The sequence below is a fragment of the Felis catus genome, chromosome A1, assembly GCF_018350175.1.
Source record: "Felis catus isolate Fca126 chromosome A1, F.catus_Fca126_mat1.0, whole genome shotgun sequence".
NCBI classification, from domain to species: Eukaryota; Metazoa; Chordata; class Mammalia; order Carnivora; family Felidae; genus Felis; species Felis catus.
Genome location: NC_058368.1, coordinates 188655731 through 188680566, shown reverse-complemented (window position 1 = coordinate 188680566; position 24836 = coordinate 188655731). Strand labels below are relative to the sequence as shown.

General features: G+C 45.4%; 1 protein-coding gene and 1 long non-coding RNA gene across 21 annotated transcripts in view; one reads left to right on the top strand and one right to left on the bottom strand.

Annotated features, from left to right (window-relative positions):
• Window positions 1–6469, bottom strand: part of EBF1 (EBF transcription factor 1) — a 391187-nt gene extending 384718 nt beyond the window's left edge. For 4 of the 19 annotated variants that reach the window (XM_045036233.1, XM_045036235.1, XM_045036241.1 and 1 more), the window contains exons 1-4: window positions 6011–6469; window positions 3763–3919; window positions 3161–3224; window positions 2480–2535 (exon numbers count right to left, since the gene is read on the bottom strand). In XM_045036233.1, coding sequence (XP_044892168.1) covers window positions 2480–2535; window positions 3161–3224; window positions 3763–3919; window positions 6011–6144 — 411 coding nt within the window. In that variant the 5' untranslated portion in view covers window positions 6145–6469. Of the gene's footprint in view, window positions 1–2479; window positions 2536–3160; window positions 3225–3762; window positions 3920–5019; window positions 5359–6010 lie in introns of those variants that run through there. The other 15 variants (XM_045036246.1, XM_045036249.1, XM_045036258.1 and 12 more) reach the window with 8 other exon arrangements.
• A 47-nt stretch (window positions 6470–6516) lies between these two features.
• Window positions 6517–21812, top strand: LOC102902013. 2 transcript variants are annotated; one of them, XR_890708.4, is made up of 4 exons: window positions 6517–7555; window positions 17330–17564; window positions 18501–18653; window positions 21494–21553. It is a non-coding gene; the product is annotated as an uncharacterized LOC102902013 (long non-coding RNA). The 2 variants fall into 2 exon arrangements; XR_439586.5 differs by having other exon boundaries at window positions 18501–21812.
• Window positions 21813–24836: the final 3024 nt, after the last annotated feature.

Genomic DNA, 24836 nt, shown 5'->3' with positions numbered 1-24836 from the left:
AAGAAAAGTTATCCTTCTTCACACTGAACTCTTTTTGAAGACTATTGTATTAACTATGTATACAAGTAGCTAACCTACTTCCCAAACTCTTACAGCACATAATCAACAAACAAACAGATAATGGTCAGGGATTGCCTTTCAAAGTGAAAGCTACCACAGAAGGCATTAGACAATTATTATGAGAGCAAACAGGTATGCCTCAAAAAAAAAATCACTTTCTCTTGGTATTTTTGGACTTAATTCAAATAACTATTTAAACCTTTTTCAGGTCTCTCCCCACCAAAATATATAATTGTATACATTTATAATTTTAACTTTCAGTGAGATGTCATATTATGGCAAATGACTTTCTCATATCTGTTATTATTAAAAATAAATTGTATCTTGATCTAGTTCCCCACCTCCAACTCATAGAATTTATAATACCATGCAGTCAAAAAAATGCCCTAAGAGTTTTTAAGCTCTATGACCTTGTTAGTAAAATGATATTTGATGTATTGCTTTATAAAAATCAAGATTATTCTCCCACCATATGAGACTGCATAAAGTCAGTTCATTTCATAATGGGAAAATCAATTCTTGGTGGCACTTTTTGTTTAAGGGGTCTAAAATAAAGTTTTGAAAGCAGTTAATCACTCCAAACATGTCCCAGTTTTGAACTCCTTAAAATTGTTCATTTCATAGTGCTGCCTATAATTTAATATTTAAGTGGACAATGTTGCACAAGCAGACAGGTTTGTGGGGATTTTTTATCTTTGAAAAGTAAATTCTAATAAATACATATGGAAGATGTATTAGAGTTCATACTTTCCCCTCCCCCACCTTTTCTTTCCTCTGATGAGAATGGCAGGAAAAGATACGTACGGTATCAAAGACAATTTTTTAAAACAAAACTCCACTTAAGGCATTTTTGTTTTGATACAGTAAAAAAAAAAAAATGTTACTGAAATCAGGCTTTTCTGTTTCTGCTTGGCAGGATAAAAAAATTTTTTTAACTAACAAAATACAATGTGTTCAAATGAAAGGGAATTATCCTATATAATAATCAAAACCAGTAAAGAAGACCGAAAGTACAAATGTGAATTTACTCTGACCAATCAACAAAGAATTAAATCTTCAGAAAAGCCAAATATTTTGGGCAAATAACTTAAAATAGATTTCAATATGTATTTATTTATTATTGTTAAAACTATATTTCATACCCTCGTGTTTTTTTCTTAGTTCACCATGAAATATGAGACTAATAATCAAAGTTAGCTATTATTGAAAAGTTCTTGCTGAGTATATTTTAAAACTTCCAACAGCTTATGAATGTGCATTGTGTACAACATATTTAAGCCATGCTTATCTAAAAACAATTTTTAAATGTGCATGTATGCCCTAATTTGAAAACTTCTGAGTATCTATTAAAGAAGATCACCCTCCTTATTTTAAAGGAAATATTTTAAAATCGCAGTCAAGCAAATAAGTTTTATCCATCTTACTAAATTGGTAGTTGGTACACTTTGATAACTTTTCTCTTTGTTCTAATTTCTTTCCCCCACCCAGTAAAGCTGACTTCTTTTTTGTTACTAAGTCCTCCAACTACCTAACCAGCTACTTAATTCTGAAACTAAACTATGCCTTAAAATTTAAAAAAAAAAAAAAAAAAAAAAAAAAAAAGGCTCCTGTGCCTCATTAAAACGTCAGGCCTCTTTTCTGACTCGGCTCATAATTGTATCTTTTAAACCATAACTCAACCTTAATGTATACTGCTTGACACCCGCGTGTTGGGGAGTTTCAGAAAATGCCGTCTATATACCTTTAAGACCACAAGCTCACTCTCGCTGCCTGGCTTCTTGCCAAACTCGGAGGCAAAAGCAGGAGGATTTTTACAAAACACTCTGTAACAATTGTTGCTCCCTCTTCCAACAGTACTACTGCCACAACCTCCTTTTAAGAAAAAAAAAAAGAAAGAAAGAAAGAAAGAAATCTGTGGAGTGGGTCATCTCTGCTCTCAGCTCACCTCACCGTTGCTAAGGAAGCTACCTAGCCCCCCTCCCTCCTCACGCACTTCCCTACTCTATACCTCCCTGGAGAGGCCCGGATGGTTTGGAGCTCACAAGTTCAGCCCACTCTACACCAAGGTCCCAGGGCACCTTTTGCGCCCCCTGGGGTTCCTCCGCAGGGTCAAAGGAAGTTCAGCACTTAACTCTCCCCACTCAGCACCCTGTAGTGTTAACGCAGAAGGCCTGGGTTTCCCTTGGTGGGAAGGAGCCGTCGAGCCACCTTCCCCACGCGGCAGGCGTGTGTGTGTGTGTGTGTGTGTGTGTGTGTGTGTGTAATCACTTGCAAGGCTGCGCTGAGAGTGCGGTCTGAGGTCCGCCCTGGAGTTGAGAGTTCGAGTTCCAGGCCCCGTGCTAGGGAGTAGCCAGCCTCTTGGCTTCCCCAAATTTAGAGGCGCTAGAGTCACCCCGCGGCGCGAAATTAAGAAACTTACTTGTTTTGTCATGGAGTCAATGAGGCGCACGTAGAAATCCTGCTCCGTCCTTATCCCTGGGGGAAAGGGGAAGGGGAGTGGGGAACGAAGGAAAATTAAGTGAGAGAGGATCCGCCGCTAAATAAACAAACAAACAACAAAGAATGGGGTTCCAAGGCGTATGCAACGCCTACTCTCCCAGAGAAGCCCAGGCAGGACACCAACACCCCCATCTTCCCCAGTGTCCAGAGAGGGGCCAGTCCCTATGCACAGCAGCTGAGAATGGGGCGGGACCCCCACCTGGCTACTCTCCCTTCTCTAGTTGGGAGCCCCTCTGCCGCGCTCTCTGGGAGCCATCAAGGCCACGACTGCTCTAGCTCCCTGAGCCCAAGGACTTAGGGCCTGGAGTCTGAGCTCAGCCTCCCTTAGGAATGGGAGGAAGAAAGGAATTGGCCCTGCGAGGGCCAGGGCTCCACACCTGGCCCCAGGTGTGCTCGAGCCCGCCACGGCCGCCCTCCGGCTACTCGGGGCCTGCTTGCGTGAAACCTCCTCAGGTGAAACTTAGGGGAGGCCTGGTGACCCCGAGGACTGCGGAAAACCGAGCGTGCTCAGGGCTCTCGTCCACCTGGATCTGGCTGCGTCCCCTGCCCTCACCCAGAGCCCCAGGGTGCCGGCGCCGACCCGACCCGACCTGAGCCTCACCATTGCTGTAGAGGAGCTGGAGCCGGTAGTGAATCCCGTTATTGGTCTTTTCGCTGTTGGCTTCCTGGGTTTCAGCGAGACGCAAAGACACAACAAGAGACGCAGGAGAGAGGTCGGCGTGAGCGAGTGGACCGACTTCGAGGCAACTTTCCCGAAGAAGGGACCCCCGGCCGGGGAACCGGACAGGCCCAGGAGCAGCAGAAATTGCGGCCAACTGTGATCCCTCTGCCGCCCTCCCGACCCTTACTGCTCCCTCTTCCCTTCCAGAAAATTCCGTGGGGCCTGGGGGCTCGGGCCTGGGTCAGCAGAGGCAGGAGCCGCGCGTGGTCGCGCCATTGAGGGCGGGTTCATCCCAGGCGCCCTCGACTCTGGAGTGCGAAGCCGGGCTCGCCTCTCTCCAGCTCTGGGGCTCCACGCGAACTTTTTGGAGCAGAACCTCATGGATGAGGAGCCCGGGTTCGCCCAGGACGGGAAGTGGCTTGGGGGACCCCGCTCAGGAGTGTGTTATGGATGCTTTGCACTCGCCGAGGAGCGCGCCTCCCGAAGCGGCTGGGCCTGCTCCCCGGTCGGGGGCGAGGGGCAGCGGCGCTGCGCCCACTTACTTTTTCCTTCTCCACGAACCCAACAAAGGCTGTCCTCTCGATCTCCACGGGCTGGCCCTGTCTGTCGTAGAGGGCCAGGACGAAGTGGAAGAAGTTGGATTTCCGCAGATTGGAAGGCGGCTGCTTCTCAAAGTGAGCCCGGGCCAGACCCACCCCGCTGCGGCCAAAGACGCAGAGTTAGACGGCTAAGCGGGACACCGACGCGCGACCCTTTGTCACCCTTTACACACGCGCGAGCCCTCACGCACCAACCTCGTCTACCCCCAGAACACCTAGTGGGCGCCCTACACGCCCCCTCCGGCGCCCGGGGCCCACCCGGCGACGGGACATGCGTGCTCTCGCGTGTCCAGTCCTCCCGCCAAGCACACGGCGCGCCCCCCGAACTCGCCGAAGAGCCATGAAAGTTTTGTTAGGGTTTTGCGCAGGAGATAAAACCCTGCAAGCCTTTACTCTGACCTGACGCGCGCTACGTGGGAAGGAAAAGTGGAGGTGGATGCAGTGAACCCGCGTTCGTGGAACACAGCTGGTAGTTTACAACTTGGAGAGAGGGAGGCATGGGAATTGGTGCCCGCCACCCCCACGAATCTCCCGCCTCAGCCTCAAGGGCAGGTGAGGATGGATGGGGAACAGGCTCAGTTTCATGAAGCCGCAGCCATCCTCCAGGAAACCTCGCGTGCCCCCGCCAGGCGCGGGCGCCCGGCCTCTGGACACCGCACGCCCCCTCCCCAAATAAGGCATGTGAGAAAAAGGATCTGAGGGGGTCAACTCAGAGCTGTCAAGGGTGGTTGCTGTGGAACAGGGAGCTGGTTTAAAAGACCTGTCCTGACAAAGTTTCGCTGTTCCACAAAAACCCTCACACTCATTCCAGAAATCCTATGGACCAGGGGTGCCGGCTGAGCGCGCCCGCGGGGGGACTGGAGGCTCGGGTGCCAGGGGCGCGGGAGGCCACTGACAGCCCGGCCTGCCCAACACAAGGGCGCGCTCACACACACACACACACACACACACACACTCTTTCGCTTCCAGCCCAGTTACCCAACTCACTCTCACTGCTAACCACCCCCATCCTTGTACTCAACGGGGATGGGAACAGTGTTGCAGACACTTGTCCCCTGCCCCGTGAAGATGAGGATGAGGTAATTAGTCATCTTCCTTTTTCCCCTTCCGCCCTCTCGGAGTCCGACAGGGCCTGGGGCAGCCAAATCTCCTACTCCCCCAAGCCCAGCTGGTGGTCTGGGAAAAAAGGCCATTTCTCACTTGGGACCAGGCGTCCTCGCAAAGGTTGATAAGAGTGCCCAGAAAAGTTCCCCCAGGTCAATCTCCAAGGGAAGTGCCTCCAAGTCACACAGTCTAGCATCCCAGGAGCTGAGAGCGGGAGAGGGGCTGGAAGGGGCCATGGTGACAGAGGGTGGGGAAGACTTTCAGGAAATGTCAGAATCAAAGTTGGGAGCTGCTGTTCTACCGGTGGACTGAGAAAAGCAGAAAGATAGAGGGAGAGAGAACAAGACCAGAGAACTAAGAGAAGGTTCTGGGGGATACATGGAGAGAGAAAATAGGAGAGAAAGGGAGGTAAGGGAATGAGAAGAGGAGAGAGGAGGGAGGAATGAAGAAAGAAGAGGAAGGAAAGAATGAAGAAAGGGAAGACGAAAAGAAGGAAGAGAGGTAAGGGGGAAAGGAAAGGGAAAAAGGAAAAGAAGTGAAGAAGGAAGAAAAGAAAAAGGGAAGGGAGGGGGAAAAGGAGTTAAGAAAAAGAGGAAGGAAGGAAAAGAAAGAAGAGAAGGAAAAAAGTTTAGAAAGGAGGGAAGAAAGAAAGAAAAAAGGCAGGAAAAAAAGAAAAGATAGAAAAGAGAAAGAAAAGAAAAGAAAGAGAAAAGAAAAGAAGGAAGAAAGAAAGAAAAAGAAAGAGGAGACAACCGGCCGGGAAAGAAAGAGCAATCACATAAAAAAACACAGATATCCAACATCGTGCTGATGAGACGCCTCTTCTGGCTTAAAACGAAATGAAAACAGTCACAGGCGAAGCAGGGAAAAGTGCCGGCAAAGCGTGGGCTTCTCGCAGGCAGCTCCCGGCTCTCCGGCCGCAGGCGACCAAGGCAGCGCGGCCCGGGAGCGCGGAGCCCCGGAGGCGAGCCGAGCCGAGCGGCGGACTCAAGAGCGCGGCCGGGCCCCGCGGCGGCCGCAGCCACCGCCTCCCGGCTCTTCTGCTTGCGGCTCGCCTCCCCGGCCGCGGTCCCCGAGCGGTACCCACCTCTGCGCCGCCGTGTTGGCGTCCAGCACCCCGGCGCCCTGCATCCACGTCCGCACCGCGTTCATGCCGCTGCCCAGCGGCTCTTCCTTCATGCTGCTTCCACTCCGTTGGATGCTTTCCTGAATCCCAAACATGAAAACAACCTTTTCTTGTGGAAAATCTCCTCCCCCTTGAAAATATTGAAAAAAAAAAAAAAAAAAAAAAAAAAAAAGGAAAGAAAAACGCCAGCCAGAGATTTTTTTTTTTTTTGAGACGATGAACTCGCGCTAGAAGATCAAGGCGGGCTGGAAAGCAAATTTTTTAAAAATGTAAACCTTCGCTCAAAACTGAGCGATAACACGAAAAAAAGGAGAGAAAAAAAAAAAAAGAAGGGAAAATCCAACGAAAAGACCAAAATAAAAAAAATAGAGATGTATGCTTGGCTGTTGGGGGTTGTTTGGTTGGTTAATTTTTGGTTTGGGTGCTTTTTTTTTTCTTTTTTTTTTCTTTTTTTTTTTTTCTTTTTTTTTTTTTTTTTTTTTTTTTTTTGTAATGATCACAGGCCGGTGGAGGACAGGAGGGGCTGGAGTTTCCTTTTGTAGAGGTACCCTTCACTTGAAGAAGCAGGAAGAAAAAAAAAGCCCTGATGGCAATTTAAGAAACAATAGACTCAACTCGCGCTGCCGGCTTTGCTACTTCAAGTGTCATTTTCCACAACCAGGCAAGTTTTTTCCTCTCTCTCTCTTTTTTTTCCTCCTTCTCTCCCAACCAAAGATGTTTCTTTCCTTTCAGTGCGTTTAGATGAGGACGCTGGTTGCCGTAGACAGATACACCAGAGAGGGAGAGTGGGGTGGGGGGAAGGGGGGAGAGAGAGGGAAAGAGGAAGGGGGGGAGGGAAAGACAGAGAGAGAAAGAGAAAGAGAGAGAGGAGAGGGAGAAAGAGAGAGGGGTGGACCCTGCTGGATGGAGATTCTGTTTTCTCCTTGCTAAAATAGAAGTGATTTGCAGGCTTTCCCTATGGAATCCAGTTTGACTCTCCCCAGAGCTAAACACAGGCACACTAACCCCAAAGGGAGGAGGCGGGGCTCGCGCCTCACGGCCCCGCCCCTTCATTTGCATAACGCCATCCTTCCGCCAAGCTGCAGCCAATCGCGGCTTAAGAAGTCTTCTGGCTCGCCGCGCTGGGCCACGCTCCCTCATTAACATCCCTCTCCGGGTGGCGCAGGGGAGCTAGCCAAAGTTCCTCGCAAAGTGGCGAGCGAAGGATCGCTGAGCACCAGCGTCTGTGCTGGGAAGGAGCTGGGCACAGCTGGGCAGAGCCGGGCTGGAGAGGGGAAACAGACGGAAGGGAAGGGCGATGTTTTTCTCAGGGATTTGAACTGGGGTCTGCATCCTGGTCGTTGCGGTCCTTTTAGCATCCTCGCCACGCCCTGAGCGCGCTCGCGGTTCACAGGCTGCGCCCTCCCAGGGCCGATGCTGCGTCCTGCTCCGCTGTTCTGGGACGTCGGGGGCAAAAGTGGAGGAGACGGGAGAGCCCGGGCAGAAAAAGCAGGAAGCGCGTCCCAGGTGCCCACCTCTTCGCTTTGAGGAGGGGGTGGTGGGGTGGAAAAATGGGTGCTCGAGGTCGGGGCGGGAGATCGCGGAGGGCACTTTTCTCCACGCTGGGAGAAGTGGGTGGACCCTGGGTCTCGGTTAGGGAGGCTCTGTGGGTCCCTCATGGAGTAGGGGGACCCGGACTCTGTCCGTTGTCTGGCCTCTGAAATGCTTCTCCTTCTGATGCTAGCTTCGAGGCCGCGGGTGTTAAGGCACCGTCCCCATAAGCTCACTTATGTCGAGTAATCCGCGGGATGTGTAAACGGTGGAATGAATGCTCTCACTAGAGTTGTATCAGGATGCATTCTAAAATTTACTCAGATTCATTTCCCAACCCCTTACCCTCGCCCTAAAGTATTTTTTTTTTCTTTAGTGTATTTACCAGAGCAACAACGTCTCTGATTGATTGGTTATTTCATGTAGGATTTCTGTCTTCCTCATTCTTTCAGTTTAAACAGGGGACTTGAACAAACCCACCCCAACTTCTGCCCCTGCCAGTTGTCCAGAAAGTGAAAGATTGAGTTAAAAAGGAGGGGACTGGGGGGGGGGGGGAGGCTAAGAGAGAGGGAGGGAGAAATGGTCTCCTACCTCAGACCTTTCTGTATATATGCGTGTGAGTGGCAAAGAAAATAGCTAGAAGTTTCTGGGTAATGTGCCCCATCATTTTTTAGCAGGTCGTAACCTCTAATAAGCACATGGTGAACTTCTGTTTCATTGCCCTCAGAGGAACTCCCTGACTGCAGCCAAATCTGCTAAGGACTCCTTGGGGGGAGTTCTCTGCCAGAAATCCAGGTCCCCTTTCTGCTGGCCTTCCTTGGCCCTTTGATTTAGGAAGCTTATGGGGTCAGTGATGGAACAGTACACATGCCCATGTTGAATGGATGGAGACAGGCAAAAATTACGCTTTGTGCTCTTGGCAGAGCAGGAAAGTGAAAACCACTTCCCAGTTCCTAAACCAGAAAAAAAGGACTGTGTTTCAGGTCTGTGAGTACACGGCCTCTATCCTCAAACACTACTTTATCTTTGTGCACAAAGCGTGCCCTGCTCCCATACCATTTAATCTGGACCACTAATGTGCTGAGAGCACTTTGTCTCTGGCAAAAATTAATAATTAATTCAGTCTCCACCAAGACACTCCCGAAGAGATGTGTCTGGTCCATCAGGATCTACGTAACATCTACCAGAGTTCCTGACACACAGCACATGTTCAGGATGGTTATGTTGGTGGAGAGACTGAAAGGGTTGTAACTTTGTGGGCAGGGGAAAGGAGGAGGGGACTTTCTCCATCTCTACAGAATTGAAACGCACAATTAAAACTGGGCCTGCTGAAAACTTCCCAAAGATCCAAGCTTAACCTCCAAAGTCCAATGAGTCCCCCAGAGCCAATCCCTTCCCCTGCCTGGACCATCCCCTGCCTTCTCTGAGGGTATCCTTCAAGGAAGGGGAACCAGGAAACAGAGGCCACCCTTCTATCAATGAGTTCCAGATAGCCAGAGCTAAAGACTCAAGCTTCCCTCTCCTTAATTGCCTGAACCTCCACTTTTACTCTCCAGTGAACTGTATTCAGGACTCCAAGTTGAGTCTGGTCAAGTACGTTCCCCAGTGAGGGGGAACACACAATGTAATAGGGATCAGATCGCTGCCAAAGGCAAGCAGCGAAAGTGCCAGGAAAAGGAGAGATACAGCCACTATGAGGACCAGGATCAGTGTGAGGCACACAACAGATGGATTTCTAGGGGGTCAAGCAGAATCTAGAAGCACTCTGCAGATTATGTGTTTGTTGAGGGGCCTGAAGGTGCCTGTTTCAAAAGAGAAATTGGCGCAGAGAAAGAAAATGTCAGCAGCCCAACTTCTGCCCCAGAGTAGGTAACCTCTGGAAACTAAATAAGAAGGAGGCAATTTCCACATCTGCCAGGCCACAGGAAGAGGTAAAACAAAAAAAGGGCAAGAATCTTTTGATAAGACTAATTCCTTTTGGCTGTTCAGAAACAGCAGATACCTCACCTGGGATGGCGAATGACTTTCTTTTAATCAAGCAGAATGTATTCATAGCATTTCTTCTGAGTGTTCTGGTGCTTTTAAACTGGCTTTTCTTGCCCAGTAATAAATGATTAAGTGGGAAGGAAGTTAAAGAGAAGGTAGAAAGAGATATAGAGGGGGATAGGAAACTGGGAACAACACCAGGCCAGCAGACTAGTAGGTTTTCGTGGATTTCCTCTGGTGAATATTCAACTAGCAATTGTAATTTTAAACTTTGAAAAATTCCTTGAACGCTTGTCAATCTTCCCTCCTGTGACGGAAGCACCACCTCCGGAAGACCAAGCATGTGTGTGGAGAAGGGGTACTATAAAGCATGTACTGAGACTGACTTCATCTTTTCTTATATTATAGTCACTTCTGTGAAGAAAAATACTTGTGTGTATAGCATTGCCCAGGAGTTATAGAATATATGTGATATGACTTTAGGTTAGCTTATAACAGTAGTCCCTAAATCCCCCTCATCAGTCTAATCATATGGGGGAGGAGGTAGAAATGCGGATTTTCAGGCCCTGTCCAGACCTACAGAATTAGAGAAGAAAAAAGCAAGGAGCGGGCAAAGCTGGGCATAAGAAAAATATACAGCAAAATGGACTTATATGTGGAAGAAGCAGGTGAAAACGCTTGATATTTCCCCTGGAGTGAAGTGTCCCGCTGAGCTTCTCAGAGTTTCTTCCTAAGTGAGGGTTAACGTCCACTCCCTCCCCCTTGATGGCTGTAAACAGTAGACAGGGCTACCCATGCCTCAGGGTCTCCCAGCGCTGCAGGAAGCTCAGGCCCAGTGAGCAAGACCCCCCCATTCCACCCCGAACTTTGAAACCTTCTCACTCTCGGCTATCCCAACCCTGTTAAGTCAGAGGGAAATCAATTCCCTTTCCCGAAGGACACGAGTTGCCTCCATAACTTCCAGGGGGTGCAGGTGAGAACACACGCGTCCCTTCTCTAACCCAAAAAGAGTAGAGACGAGATAAATACAGCCAAACTGGGACTAGCGGGACGTCCCGGGGAAAGAGGGAATCTTTTCTGCTCGTCCGCCCCCAGGAGGCCAGACTTGGGACCTGTCACTTAGAAAATTCCTTCTATCTGCGTCTCCCTTAGCAAGACGCGCCCCCAGAAGGGCCGCCAGCCCTGGGAAATGCCCCCTTCTTTTGGCGGCTAGTAAGAGACCGCTTAGAGTGAGAGAGGAGAAAAGACGCCTCCTTCGGTGTTGGAAAGAAGGGAAAGGGAAAGTGCGGCGATGAAGGCCAAAGGCTCAAAGTCCCTCCGCCAACGGCCGCTCTGAAGGTGTCCACTGGCGGTCTGCAGTTGCGGCCGCAGTGAGCAGGTGCCAAAGCGCTGCCCACAGGAGGAGTGGGTGGCGGCGCGGGTCGCTAGGAACATGAGAGCCAGAGCGGGACGCAGCATGGAGGGGAGAGGTGCTCCTGAGCTGAGCCCAGATGCCGGCGGGAAAGGCCCCGCCACCCGCGCGCGAAACCCTGACGCTGCCCAAGACCTTTACCTGCTGCCCTCGGAGTACGTATAAGAGCAGCAGGCCACGTTTCCACCGGAAATCCGCCTGTCCCACCTCCTTGCTCTCAGCGGTCTCTGGCAAGCGGCAAGGGGAAGGGGGCATTCCCTCGGACCCAGATTCCTCTTTCAGATCCCCAAAGTTGTTGCAGCGGTGGCCCGGTGTGCTTGCCGACTCTAACTTTTCCAGTACCTGGGAACGCGCGTCTCCTCATAGTACAGACAGGGAAACTGAGGCCTAGAACGGGACAAAGACACCCACAGACACCTAGGACAAAAGCTTGAGGCAAGGAGTTCGAACAAACCTTTCCCGGATCCACCCTGCGGACTGTCGGGTTTCCCCTGGGGCGGTCCCTAGATAATAATAGACACCATTTGTTGAAGGCTTTACGGGCAGAAACTCACTGAATTCCCACAAGACAAAGAAGGCAGGTAAGATCGCCCCCATTTACAGGTGAGGAAACTGAAGGCTTGTGATTGAAATGAAACAACCTGTCCACCGCCTCACTGCAAATAAAGTCTCCGAGCAGAAATTTCCCCAGTCTGTGACCTTAACCTAGGATCCAAACCATCCATCCAACGGCGGCGCATTATCCTTACATTTGCATTGGTGCTTCCCCTGGCTCCCCGACCCCCGCCACGCCTCTGCCACAAAGCTCCCAGATCCCCTGGGTATCCCGGATGACAGAGGAGCAAGGGCGCAAGTTGCCCCAGGGCAGGCAGCGGAAGGGAGATAGGAGGGGAAAACGGTTCTGAAAAGTTCTAATTCGTGGACTGGATGCGCATTCCCGCTGGCAGATACCGTCACGCGTCTCTTCCGGCAGTCCTAGACAGGGCACGCCAGGGTGGCGCTAACTCCAGCCCTGGATCTGCCACATTTGCTGTGTGACCTTCAGTCAGTCGCAACTCCAGGTCCTAGCTGAGGTGTCAGAGCTTCGGGCGCGTGCAGCGTGGTCTAATTGATATAGACTGAACAAGTTTTGGGGGATGCCTGCGAAGTCCAACAGAGGGCAGAAATGTGGACACCTGCGGATGCACTTTAATTGAGGAAGACCATATAGCCTTGGCATGACCACAGAAAACTAAAAACTAAAATTATTTTGAGCTGGGAGAGTACAGTTGGGGACCCGCCGGAAAAGATCTCCTAATCCGAGACTGTCCTGAAGCGCGACTATGCCCTACCTTTAGCCCTTCTCCCACAGTCCTCCAACCTGCTTGATTGGAGTCTGATCTGCGAAGGGCCCCCGCTCCCTCGGCAGCGAAAAGAGGCTCCAGGGTGCGGGAAGAGAACCTCCTGGCGGTTTAGACATTAGCATCTCTTCAGTAGTGCAAACGTAAAGAAAGAAAGAAAGAAAGAAAGAAAGAAAGAAAGAAAGAAAGAAAGAAAGAAAGAAAGAAAGAAAGAAAGAAAGAAAGAAAGAAAGAAAGAAAGAAAGAAAGAAAGAAAGAAAGAAAGAAAGAAAGAAAGAAGAAAGAAAGAAAAGAAAAGAAACAGGCCTGCGAGAATTTGGTGGCGAAGGGAGGGAAGCCTGTTTGCTTAGGAGAGAGTAGAAGGAAAGGGGAGTTTAGCAGAGAAGCTCGAGATGCCTGGGTCACAAAAAGTTTTTTTCTTTGAAGCACAATTCATTAGATATTTACGCACCGCTCGGCCCTTAGAGGTCTTTGTTGGCCACCGAGATGCGAGATGAGTGTGATGTGAGTGTGCAAATACGTTTGTATAAACGAAGAGTGGCTGCATTTTTATGGGTCTGTGTAGCACAAGTGTGTACCAGTGAGTGACAGCGCGCACTTGGGTGCATGTGGACGCTTGTGCTTGAGAAGGATTGTTGCGCATAAGCGTTGAGTACACGTGTGCACGTGTAAAGTGTGTGCATGTGTTACATGTAGACACGTGTCTCATGTGAGTGTGCGTGTGCAGAAGTCCGTACGTGTTTAAGAGCAACGTACACTTGTGTGTGAGCCTGAGCTCACACGTGGTTCGTTTGTCCATGTGTGCATGTGAAGCCCAGCGAAGAAGTCCCCGAAACCTCAGGTCGCGTGGAAGGAAAGGCGCAGGCAGGAATCGCGGACTGAGCACCCCATGGCAAGAGTCGAAACTGCCGCTCCTTCGGCCCGCAGGCAGCCGGAAGCCGCCTACCGGGCTCGGGACTGGCCCGGAGGCCGTGGGTCAGCCCCCAGCTCGGCTCCGGCCCGGCCAGGCGGATTCCCACTGGGACCCACCAATTACCAGGACTGCGCTCGAAATGATCCCTGCTGGGCAGTTCGGGAGCTCTTAATTGTTCCTCGCGGACAGTTTCTAATTATTAATACCTTGTGTCCTAAAGGAGACCGCTTCCGGGTTATTTGCTTATGATTTTATTATCTTTATCGCCGTCATTATTTGGTGGCGGTATGAAGATAGTGCCAAGCCCACCTAGACCGCCCTGCCCCGCCTCTCCGGCGCCGCCCTGGGCGTGCGGGTTACCCGCAGACACCGGAATCTTCCCTTACGTGGAGCCACAGCGCCACCTCGCGATCCCCCAGCCTCCCTCCGGTCACTGCCACCCAAATTCCCAGTACTGGTGGGTTTTCCATTCGGTTTCGCCGTTCCTCTTTCCCTGTCTAGAACGGCCCACGTGGCTGGAGCCTTGAGATCCCCCCAACATGCCTTGCTAAGCAGCTTTGTACACGACCGGAATGCCTATACCCGGAATGCCTATCACCTGGAGAAATTCTGCTCTCTTTAAAATCACTAACACAGAGTTCACCTCTTTCATAAAACCTTTCCAGACCCCTTCTAGGAAGTCATTCGTGCCTTTCTTTCCCTGATTTCCCTGGTGCTTATATCACATTGGACAGAAAATATTGTCTAAACATCTCTTTCCCCTCCATAATCAAGGAGCTCACCTACAGTCACTATTTTGCTTATAGCAACAATAATAACAGTAAAACCTGGTATTAACTGAACGCACTATGGAGCATCTTATGCAATGTGCTATGCTAAGCATTTTATTCATTACCGCGTTTAATTTTCCCAGCAAAACCGTGAAGTAAGCACCAATATAATTTCCCAGTTTTCAGATGAGGCCAGAGAATTCCTGTCTAAGGTTGTATTGCAGAACCCAACCCAAGTCTGTCTGTCTGATTTTTCTTAACCTCTTTTCTTAACATCTGTGCCTCGCAGACTTATTCAGCTCTATATCCACAGGCTTTAAGATAGGACCAGGCACAGAGTGGACATTCATATATTTATGAATAAATGAACCACTGCCAATACAAATCTTTTCTTCTCCAAGAGAGTTGGGCTAGAAAAACACTGCACTTACCAGATACCTTGATTGAAGTGTTACCACAATGATTTATCCCCAAAGAGTATTCCACTACTAACTAGCTAAGTGACCTTGGTCGAGTCACTTCATCCTCAATTCTTCATTTTTAAAAGTAGGTTTTCTGTGAGTATTAAATGAGGGAAAAATGTGAGGTACTTGATATAGCCCGTGTACTGTAATCAACACTCAGCAAAAGTGTGCTATTAATATAATTATTAATGAGAGTTTTAAAAACTAAAGCACAGAACACAAAATTGACTTACCCCTAGCCACATAGAATTCACCATACCTCTATATAAAATTATCTCACTATTATATCTTCATTTTCATCATGGACATAAAATATGTAATAAAATATGTTTAGTTTATTGTGGTTGGGGTGTTAATGTTAACCCTGCTCTGTTATAAAATTTTAAGGGGCAGGGGGGAAAGATATAATTAAACAGTAAATCAGCAGGCTTTGACTCTCACCCTTTCCTCCTGCTTTGTAGCTTTTTACCAAGAAAGATTTAAAGAAAGACTATAAAAGTGCTTATTATTCTGGAAAGTACAAAACCCTATTTTTTAATTTAGGGGACATTCTGAGCTAGTTTGAGTTTTTCCCACTTGAAACACTTTGTTGCTAGTGATACACTAAAAGTTTAAAAATATGTATCTAAGCAAATGATTGTCCCCAAATAAAAAAGAAATGACGGGTGTCTAAACATATCCCAGACTTTCAGACATTTCCCAAAAAGGCTAAGTTTTAGAGGTTCAGGGTCTCTTTTCAGAGTGACTCATTAGATAATTACTACTATTAGCATCTAAGCGAAAATGAACTTTTCTGTCTGATCAGGCTATAACTTTCCTACTATCAAATTCTTTTGAAACACTATTGACCAGTACAGTTATGTCATAAAGAAACAAAAAGAGCCTGATAAAATCCACAAAAGGCACAAGTGTGTCTCCCCATTTAGCTGGCCCACAGTGCATTTCCAGAAACTTTATCCCAACCCCAATTTATTTTAGTTCATTTGTACCTGCTTCTCATTCTATGCAATACTCTTGTATGAAGATGAAGAAACAAATTCAGGAAACTTTATCAGCAACAAATTAATGTGTTAAGAGATTTTATTGTATAGCTGCCAGGTATTTTATTATCCTTGATTGGGGATTTGATTCGTATTGACTGTGCGAGACCCTGTCTTCTTGACAGTTTGGGGAGGGAGCATGTCTATTCTGTTTTCTTTTCTTCTTTATTTCTAGAATGGTCTCCATTAGCGATGTTCACTAAAATTATGGCTTCCCTACTTCCAGGTGCACAGTAGGAGTAGAGTATTCTGATTCTTCTGCACTTAGATGCAACCCTATTGTTTGCTTTGATAAATTTAGAATTATCAGTAATATGTGCTATTTAGAGGCAAAAGCTTTAAGATCCAATGTGCAATTCGCCAATTCACCTTCCCCATGCCACAGCCTCCAGTGACCCTCCAGATGGAGTTTCCTTCAGCCTGCCACTCTTTGCAAAGATAATGTGGAGTGGAGACCTCTCCAACCCACAGTGAACATTTAACATGAATGTGAAATAATCTTTTGTTACTATAAGTCCCAGAGATTTTTTATGGCAGCATAACTGAGCCTTTCCTGACTAATATGCCTAGGAAGGAAGCTCACATTTCTTTTTCTTCCTTCCTTTTTTTCTTTTTTCCTTCCTCCCTCCCTCCCTCGTTTCCTCCTTCTCTCTCTTTCCTTCTTTCTTTTTCTTTCTTCCTTTTTTTTGTGGACAATGTGGAAATTCTTCTCTTAGAGTGTAAGACTTCCACATCTAATTAAATAATCAGATAATGCAATTATTCAGTTAGAAGCCTGTATCTCGTTTTCTTACTCAATTCATACATCTCCTATGGGTCAAAACATCATTTAGAAAACTGTGACATGGAAAACAACAACTGAATTTTAGAAGCACTGAAAATGAATCTCAGAGTCATTGCTAGATCTCCACAGGAATTTCTTGGGGGCTTGCTGCCTGCTTGCATATTCACAATGAAGGGTGTGCCATAGGCTGTGATTCAAAGAGATTTTGTCAGCAATTATATGAGGGGACAGAGAAACATGTCTTCCTTCAGTGTTTAATTTCCTTCGGTCCATAATTTCAGGATGGTGAAGGGGAAAAATATTTGGCTAATCAACTTGTATTTAAGGAACGTGACCTATGGCAAGTTATTTAACTTTTCTAGACCTTACTTTCGTCATCTGGAAAATAAGAGTAGGAGACCAGGTAATCTTCAGGATGCCATCCAGTTCTAATCAGCTGGAATTCTGAGATATGCGGGTGATTATCAGTTTCAGGAGTCCATGCTACAGTATAGAATCTTCTTGTATTTCTATCCTCAGCATTATTTTGTGAAGCATTTTAAATTTTTTCATGCTGAGCCCAACTTAAAACAACTGCTTCTTGGACAAGATAGATAGTGCTTCTTCTCTTCCACCTCAAATGTTTTTAATGTTGGAATCTGCCAGAAGAGTGGGCCATATAGATTTGGGGCCAGGTAAAATGGTTTGTCACTTTCTAGTCAAGAGGGAAATTTTTCTTTTCTTTTTCTTCTTCTTTCTTTTTTTCTTTATCTTTTTCTTTCTTTCTCTTTGAGAGGTATTTTCTTCAGGTTTCATTATCAGACTACCTAAGGAAATTTCTTGTGAATTTTCAGGAAACTTTTGAGACAAAATATTGATTGTGTGACAAATGCTGTGGAGTGAAATCATTGCTAATTATTCTTTATTCTTAATGTGGTATGACTGATTGCCAGAAACAATACTATTACCTTCATTTGGATAATAATTTATGGTTGACAAAGAGTTATTGCCTTGATTCCGCTCAATGAACCATGCCAACTGACATTTCTCCCCTATTTCACAGAGGAGGAGCTGAGGTTTTGATTTGCCCGTGGCGTGTGGCTAGCAAGCAGTGGGGCTTGACTGTAACCCAGGAGCCACACTGCCTATGAAATTAAGAAAGCTGTCTGCTACCTTACTTACTTCTGTCAACCAATTCCTGGTTTCTCTCTTCTCTGGACACCCAAAAAAGATTATGGCCCTCTCTTTGAAGTTAGTGTGGTCATCTGACTTCGTTGAGCCAGAGCATTTCCTTAAAGGTAAGAGAACCCCCAGAGTACTTGCTCCCCTCAACTAGAGGTGTTACTGAGAACAGCTCCATCAGTTTGGGTCCTGCTGTCAGGATCACGATGAGCAGAATTCTTTAGCAATATGCCGCACATTTAATGTATGCAGGTGGTTTAAGCCACTAGGACTTGGGGCTTCTTTGTTATGGCAGCTTTGCATAGTCTGTCCTGACTGATATAGTTTCCTAATTCAAATATAAGTGTTTTGTGAAAGAGAGCTCTCTCTGTTGAGTGGACTCCTATAAACTTGCATTATATACACATATCTTTAAGAAAGAAAATATTCTTCTGGATCTCTCATGTTTTTATTTAAACTAATTTTACTATCTTACTTAAATATGCACAAGCATAAAACTAGGGCCACATTCTTTATGCAGATAGCATTTAAACAACCATGAAACCAAATTACAAAGTTCATGAAAAAGAGAAACTGCACAAAACCAAAGATTTATAAATGAACTATAATAAAATGAGCTGGATAACGTTTTGTGGAAACTAAATTGTCACTTAAATGTCCACATGGTTGTTTCTGAGTTCAATAAAGTAGGTTCTTTTAGAAGTGGTCTGTCTATATAATTATGCCCTGTGTAATGTCTCAATCCTTCTACCACTTTTTAAACTTTTTTATTTTAAACTACCACAAAGTGTTCCTTAATTCATATGGTGTAGGACAAGTTTAAAGGAGTCATTTCAGTGTCAAATCCACCTCTGTCCCGTTTTTATCAGCCTATGACGATTAGGAACCACTGTTGGCACCAATAAACACAAACTAAAATTTGGGAACATTGTGTCAGTAATTCAGCTTTAAGGTAATTATCCAGATAAGTCTAACTGTGCTTAACTTTTTAAGACTACAATTGAAATGACTTATCTGTAATGATTTAACTGTATTTAAACATTTGTTTCTAGGAACAAAGAGGAAAGAGTGACTAGAAGACTCTAGTGCAGAGTTGGTCTGTGGAGAACTGCTGTATGTCTTATTCCTGGGCCATTGCTAGACAGCATTTCTCAACATCCCTAGCAGCTGCTTTGGCTATATGACTGAGTTCTGGCAAATGAAAAGTAGGTGGGATTGATGGAAGCCATTTTCAGATATAGTTCATAAAAACCTCCCACACAGTCTTGCACTCCTCTTCCTCCCCTTCTGCGGACTAATCAGAAAATCCAAAGTGATATTCTAATGCTAGGGCAGGCTTAGCAAAGGTTTTCTGTCAAGATCCTGATAGGCAATATTTTATAATTCATGAGCCTGTTGCAACTACCTTAGTGTGAGAGCAGCTACAAAGCACAGGTGATACATGATGAATCGGTGTGGCTGTGTCTCAATAAAACTTTATTTACAAAGAAAAAATTTATAAAAACTCTAGATCAGATTTTGTCCATGACTCATAGATTGCTGACCCTGCTCTAGGATATGTCAGAATCACAACATAGAAGGATTCTGGCCCCTAAATGACTGCATGGGGAAATAAACTTTATACAAGCAAGAAATAAACTTCTCTTATGTTAAGTCATTGAGATTCTAGGGTTGTTTCAGCATTAGCTTACTCCAGTACTGTTGGAGGAGGTTATCGAGGGGACATGACCTCAGGTTGACCCAACGATCTGAACCTGGGCAATTGGCTCCTCCTCCCCTCCCCTGCACTTCAGATGCACATTTTGCATAGCATTCCACAGTGGGCACTGTTTTCAAAGATGCAGCTTTAAGAGAACAGTGTGCTGTTGAGACCATCTGGACAGTATATGTGACTGAACCCAATTAAGGTCTCTATATAAACTTTTAAGGTTCTGGCGGGCACGTGCAGAGATTTACCTGTCTTGTTACCTGCCAAGATGAGCCTCATGTGTAAGTTCCCTTGCTTATTAAGTCTGCCACCAGAAATCCAAGAATACCACCACCTACCAAGAGTGGTCTTCCTCTTTCTTCGGTTTTTCCTTGCCCTCCACGTACAGAAGCCAGGTCCAGATTTAATTCAGGATGCTCCTGAGGTTTCAAATCAACAGAAAAAGTACCTGGTCACAAAGATGGATTTTTATAAATATTAGATTTCCCCTTCTTCCTTACATTCCTTTGAAGACAGGCTTATTCATTTGTCATAGAATCTTCCCAATACGTGTTAGTGAGACAATTAAACCACAATCAGATAAATAATTGTATGCATGAAGCACGCATATCATGCAATGCTTATGACATTCCAAGTTGTTGCTGTCACCTCTCTCCATCCTACCACCTAATTCCTAGATGCATATCTGAATTGTTTTGTGCTGCCTTCCAGATAACCAAAGACACACATTTGGGAAACAGTTTGCTTGGGTAAAGTGAATAGAGCTTGGTTACTTGGTTCACTGTATGTAAATGGATTGCTCTGTCTTACATTAAGTCTCTGGAATGTGTTACAAAGTCAGCTTTGGGTTATTACTCAGCTACTTTGTAGCCTGTCAGTGTAATTTGGTATCTTTACTCCTAATTTATAATCAGGGAGCCTGAGACCCAAAAGGGTTAAAGAACTTTTCCAATGTCATATTCTGGCAATATCCAAAAGCTAGGCCCACCTGAATCCCAAATGTCACACTATCAAGATTTGGATTCTGAAGCCTCTGGAATCTTATCCACCTTCCCTACTTGACATGTATTTGTTGGGGAACAATTAACCTCAAGATGAGTAATTTGCCACCATTCTGTATGTATTTCAAATTTTCCCATTACACAAGGAAAATGAGAAAAATATGTCCTAGATAACACAAAGAAAAATGCTTCATTGTCTTAATTGCCTTTCTATTTCAATCAAGAAAGGCATTTAATTATTTCTGAACTACATTCAAAACTCTCTCTCAAGAATATTACTCTCCTCAGGTGGGTTAACCAAACCTGTGCAAAATATTTCTCAAGTCTGAATATTAATATCAAACATTTATTGAGTATTTTTATATGTCAATGCCAATTTAAATGCTTTCCATTTACGATCTCATTTATTCCTCACAGCAAGTCTGTGAAGTGGAAATAGTCATTATTCTGCTCAAACAAATGAGGAAACTGAGGTTCAGAGAGGTGAGAGAGCTTGTCTAAGTTCGAAAGGCAGTAAGTGGTGAAGTCAACATTCAATCCTCGGCCACCCCTTCAGGCCACATTGCTCCCCTCGCTACTCTGCTGTGCTGACTCTGAACAGAGCTATGCTTTCCCCCTTTGAGTATATGTGAAAAACCAATATGGAAGACTCACCCAAGATGACTTGAGTCAGCTACTCAAGGGTCAGTCAGAAGCTCAAGCCTCTAGAATTTGAGGTGGGTCATCTAAGGGCTATGGAATCAGAAGGGGCAGAATCTGTCCGGCTTCTTGCACAATCAGAGGAAGGAAGTGCTTGTTGCTTAACACCGCTTCCCTGGGCCCTGAAAATGCCCACATGACATCCACCCAGTGGCCTACTTTGACTTCATTATCGCTGTTGGAAACCGCAAAGAGAGGGAACAGCATTTCTATGATATGTACTTTATGGCCATTACTCTTACCTCATTATTCTTACTTCACTTAAAAACAAAAAATAAAGAACAATCAACTCAGTATTTACACTCTAAAATTGATTGGCATGAGCATGTGTGTTTTATTAGTAAGAAAAAGAAAGTATTTTCTGGCATGATGGACTATACCCTTTGAAAAGCATACAGTACTTGAACTGTGTGGGCCACATCAGTAGGAAAGATGGCACCTGCAATTGTTTGGAAGGATTTTAAACTTCATAATAGGTAAGCTTAGGACAGTAATAGTATCCTTACATCTTCAGACCAAAATATTGTATAGTTTGGGCTAAAAAAAAAATGTTCAGTCTTCACAGTAGTTTTAGTCTTAATACCACAGTTATTTTTTTTTTTAATTTTTTTTTAACGTTTATTTATTTTTGAGACAGAGAGAGACACAGCATGAACAGGGGAGGGGCAGAGAGAGAGGGAGACACAGAATCCGAAGCAGGCTCCAGGCTCTGAGCCATCAGCCCAGAGCCCGACGCGGGGCTCAAACTCACGGACCGCGAGATCATGACCTGAGCTGAAGTCGGATGCTCAACCGACTGAGCCACCCAGGCGCCCCAATACCACAGTTATTTTTAACCATCTTAATGAAAAGATTCTATTTCATTAACCTTGCCTGAGGCCATGTATGAGAAAACATTGATGTTTTTAAAATATGAAATATAACCTCCATTCCCAATAAACAAGAGCAATGGTGCATTCTTTGTGTGTCTTTGAAGGCTTCTAGTCACAAATCTAATCACCTGTTGAAATGTATCTATTTTATCTCCAATAAATAATATGTGAACACTTAAAAAGACTCTATAAGCTCACCTTCTTGCATTAGAATTTGTGAAAATCAGACAGCCTGGAGATGTGCGAGCCGATGTTTAGTCAAGACTTGAAACATAGTCTTAAACACTTGGAATTAGGTAAAAAATCTAAACAAAGTTCATTTTCTCTTCATTTTCCTTTGTGCTAGTCCATGGCCATGTGTGTAGTGAATAGTCCTTCACACGCACTTGCACACTCAAATTTCACTATGCTCTGGAGAGACCACTGGATGGGAGAGACTAAAATATCGTTGAGCTTTCATTTTCCAATCACAACAGCTGTCATTCAGATCAACACTTCCCTCACCACCCCCACCACTGGTTTAAAAAGTTTTTAAATCTCCTGCAAAAGAAAAACACAACTGAGATGTCGCAGCAACAGTGGGGAGTTTCCAGGCCAGTTTTTGACAAAAAGCCTGTAAGCAGAGAGATTAGTAAAGCATTGGACACCAAAGCACTTATGCCCCAAAGCATTTCTGGTTCCTGATACCTCCGGCTTCTGCACGGCGACTACACGACGGGAGGGCAGCCGTGGTCAGGGCCCAAAGCCCATCCAAGGTGGGAAGCTTTTAGAAGACCCCTTGACATTAAGCTTGGATTTCAAAGAGATGCATCATCAACGGCAGGGCAAAGTTACTGTAAACCTATCCCGCCTTGCCCCAAACCAGGAGACTTTGGGCCCCCGACTGGCCCTCAGGAGGCTTTACACTCAGATTCCCACAGCTTGAGCTGGCCAGGTAATCTCAATTTGTGAAACGGTGTAAGGTGATACCCAGCTGGTAGTGTACCCAGGTACCTCGCGGAGCAAACCCAAAGCATCTCAGGGGCAGGTCTATCTATGCCAGGCCTTGGTTACCCCTACAAATAACTTTACAAAGGAAGGAAGGCAAGCAAACAAAGATTAGCAGAAACACAAGGAAACACAATGTAACAAAATGCAGCAGAACCAATAGAAAGCAGAAACATACCAGCACCCTGCCCAGACTTGGAAAAGTGTCAGGCAGACTGAAATACCACCAAAATTACCATGCTTAAAGAAACAAATGACAAACTGATAACATCTGCAGGAAACAGGTATATTATCAAAAATGGATTATATTGTAGGAAACTATAAGATCTGTCACAGCAAATTCGAAAACCAGAGCTTTTATAAATAAATAGTAAAATAACAAATGTTAAATACTCAGTGAATGGGCTTAACAGCAGATTGGATAAAACATAAGGAGAAGTAATGAACTGATAAACTAGAAGGGTTTTAGGTATAAAATTATATTTAATTGTCCATATAAATTATATACAATATAATATACTGGATATGAATTAGAATACACTATCCAGGATGAAACATAGAATAGTAAATAAAGAGAGAGTGAGACACAAGGAGGATATAGTGAGAAATGTAACATACATTTGATCAAGGCCTTAGAAGGAAAAGAGAGAGAGAATGAGGCAGAGGAAATGTTTGAGGAGAAAATCACTGGAATTTTCCAGAACTGAAGAAACACATTAATCTACGATCAAAAAGATCTAGGGAACCCCCCCAAAATAATTTCCTTTAATCTGCTAAGAGAGTAAATCCTAGAAGTTCTCATCACAAAGGAAAATTTTTTTTAATTATATGAGGAGATGGATGTTCAGCAAACTTACTGTGGAAACCACTTCCTGATACACAGGAATGCCAAGTCATTATGCTATATATACACTTAAATTTATAGTGTTTAAGTTAATTCTATATCAATAAAATAGAAGGAAGGGAGAGGGTGAGGGGCTGAGCGAAAAAAATCTGCAACTAGAGGCATGATAGCAAAATTGCAAAAGAACAAAGGTAAAGAGATAAACCTCAAGTAGCCAGAGAAAAAAACACAAGTTACCTTTAAGAAAGAGCATGGCAATTAGACTGGCCCCTAACAGCTAGCGGTTTCCCCACAGCAAGAACGGAAGGCAGAAGACAGTATACCGGTATCTTCGGTGTATCAAATGAAACCAATTGTCAAACAAAATCTGCACCCAGTGAAAACCCAGCTAAACCTGAGAGGATTTACCACCAGCAGGTTCTCACTGCAGGAACTCTGTCGCTGTGCTTCAGGCAGAAAGACAACGGTACGGGGGAAAAGATCTGAGATGCAAGAAAGTTAGCAAAGCAAAGATAGTAGAGAATGCGGTGGAATAAAATAAGCATAGACTGCATGAAATGTAATGACAATTTCTGGTGGGGGAAACAGGATTAATTTAAGGTATTAGACAACAGCAGCATGGGAGTTGAACTAGGGGAAATGGAGAAAGGAATGAAAGGTTCTGGTGTGCAGTTTCCTTGTGCTGTCTGTGCAGGAGAGGGTGGAGGTTCTCATGACTTCCAGACTCAGATACGTTAATTATGCAGGTTGTGATTTCTAAGGTGGATTCGATTGGAAGGGCTGCCATAACAAACCATCACATGCTGACTGGCTGGAAACAACAGAAATTTACTTTCTCACAGTTCTGAAGGCTAGAAGTCCCAAATCCAGATGTTGGCAGGGCCAAGCACCCTCTGAAGGCTCTTGCCTTCAGAATCTTTCCTTGGCAGCTCCAGGGTTGTGGCACAAGTACCTCCGATCTCCACCTCTGCCTTCCCATGGCCGTCTCTCTCCTGTGAGTTTCTGTCTCCCCTTCTTGTACAGACACCAGCCATACTGCATCAGCACCCGCTCTAATGACTTCATCTTAACTTGATTACATCTTCAAGATCCTATTTGCAAATCAGGTCACACTCACAGGTAGCAGGGGTTAGGACTTCCATACGATTGGGGGGTGGGGTGGGGGGTGGACATAATCCAACACATAAATAATGTGACAATGAAAATTGTAGAACTAGAGTATATTATTTCCAAACTAATAGAAGAAAATGAATTGAATAATTACTATGAATACTGAA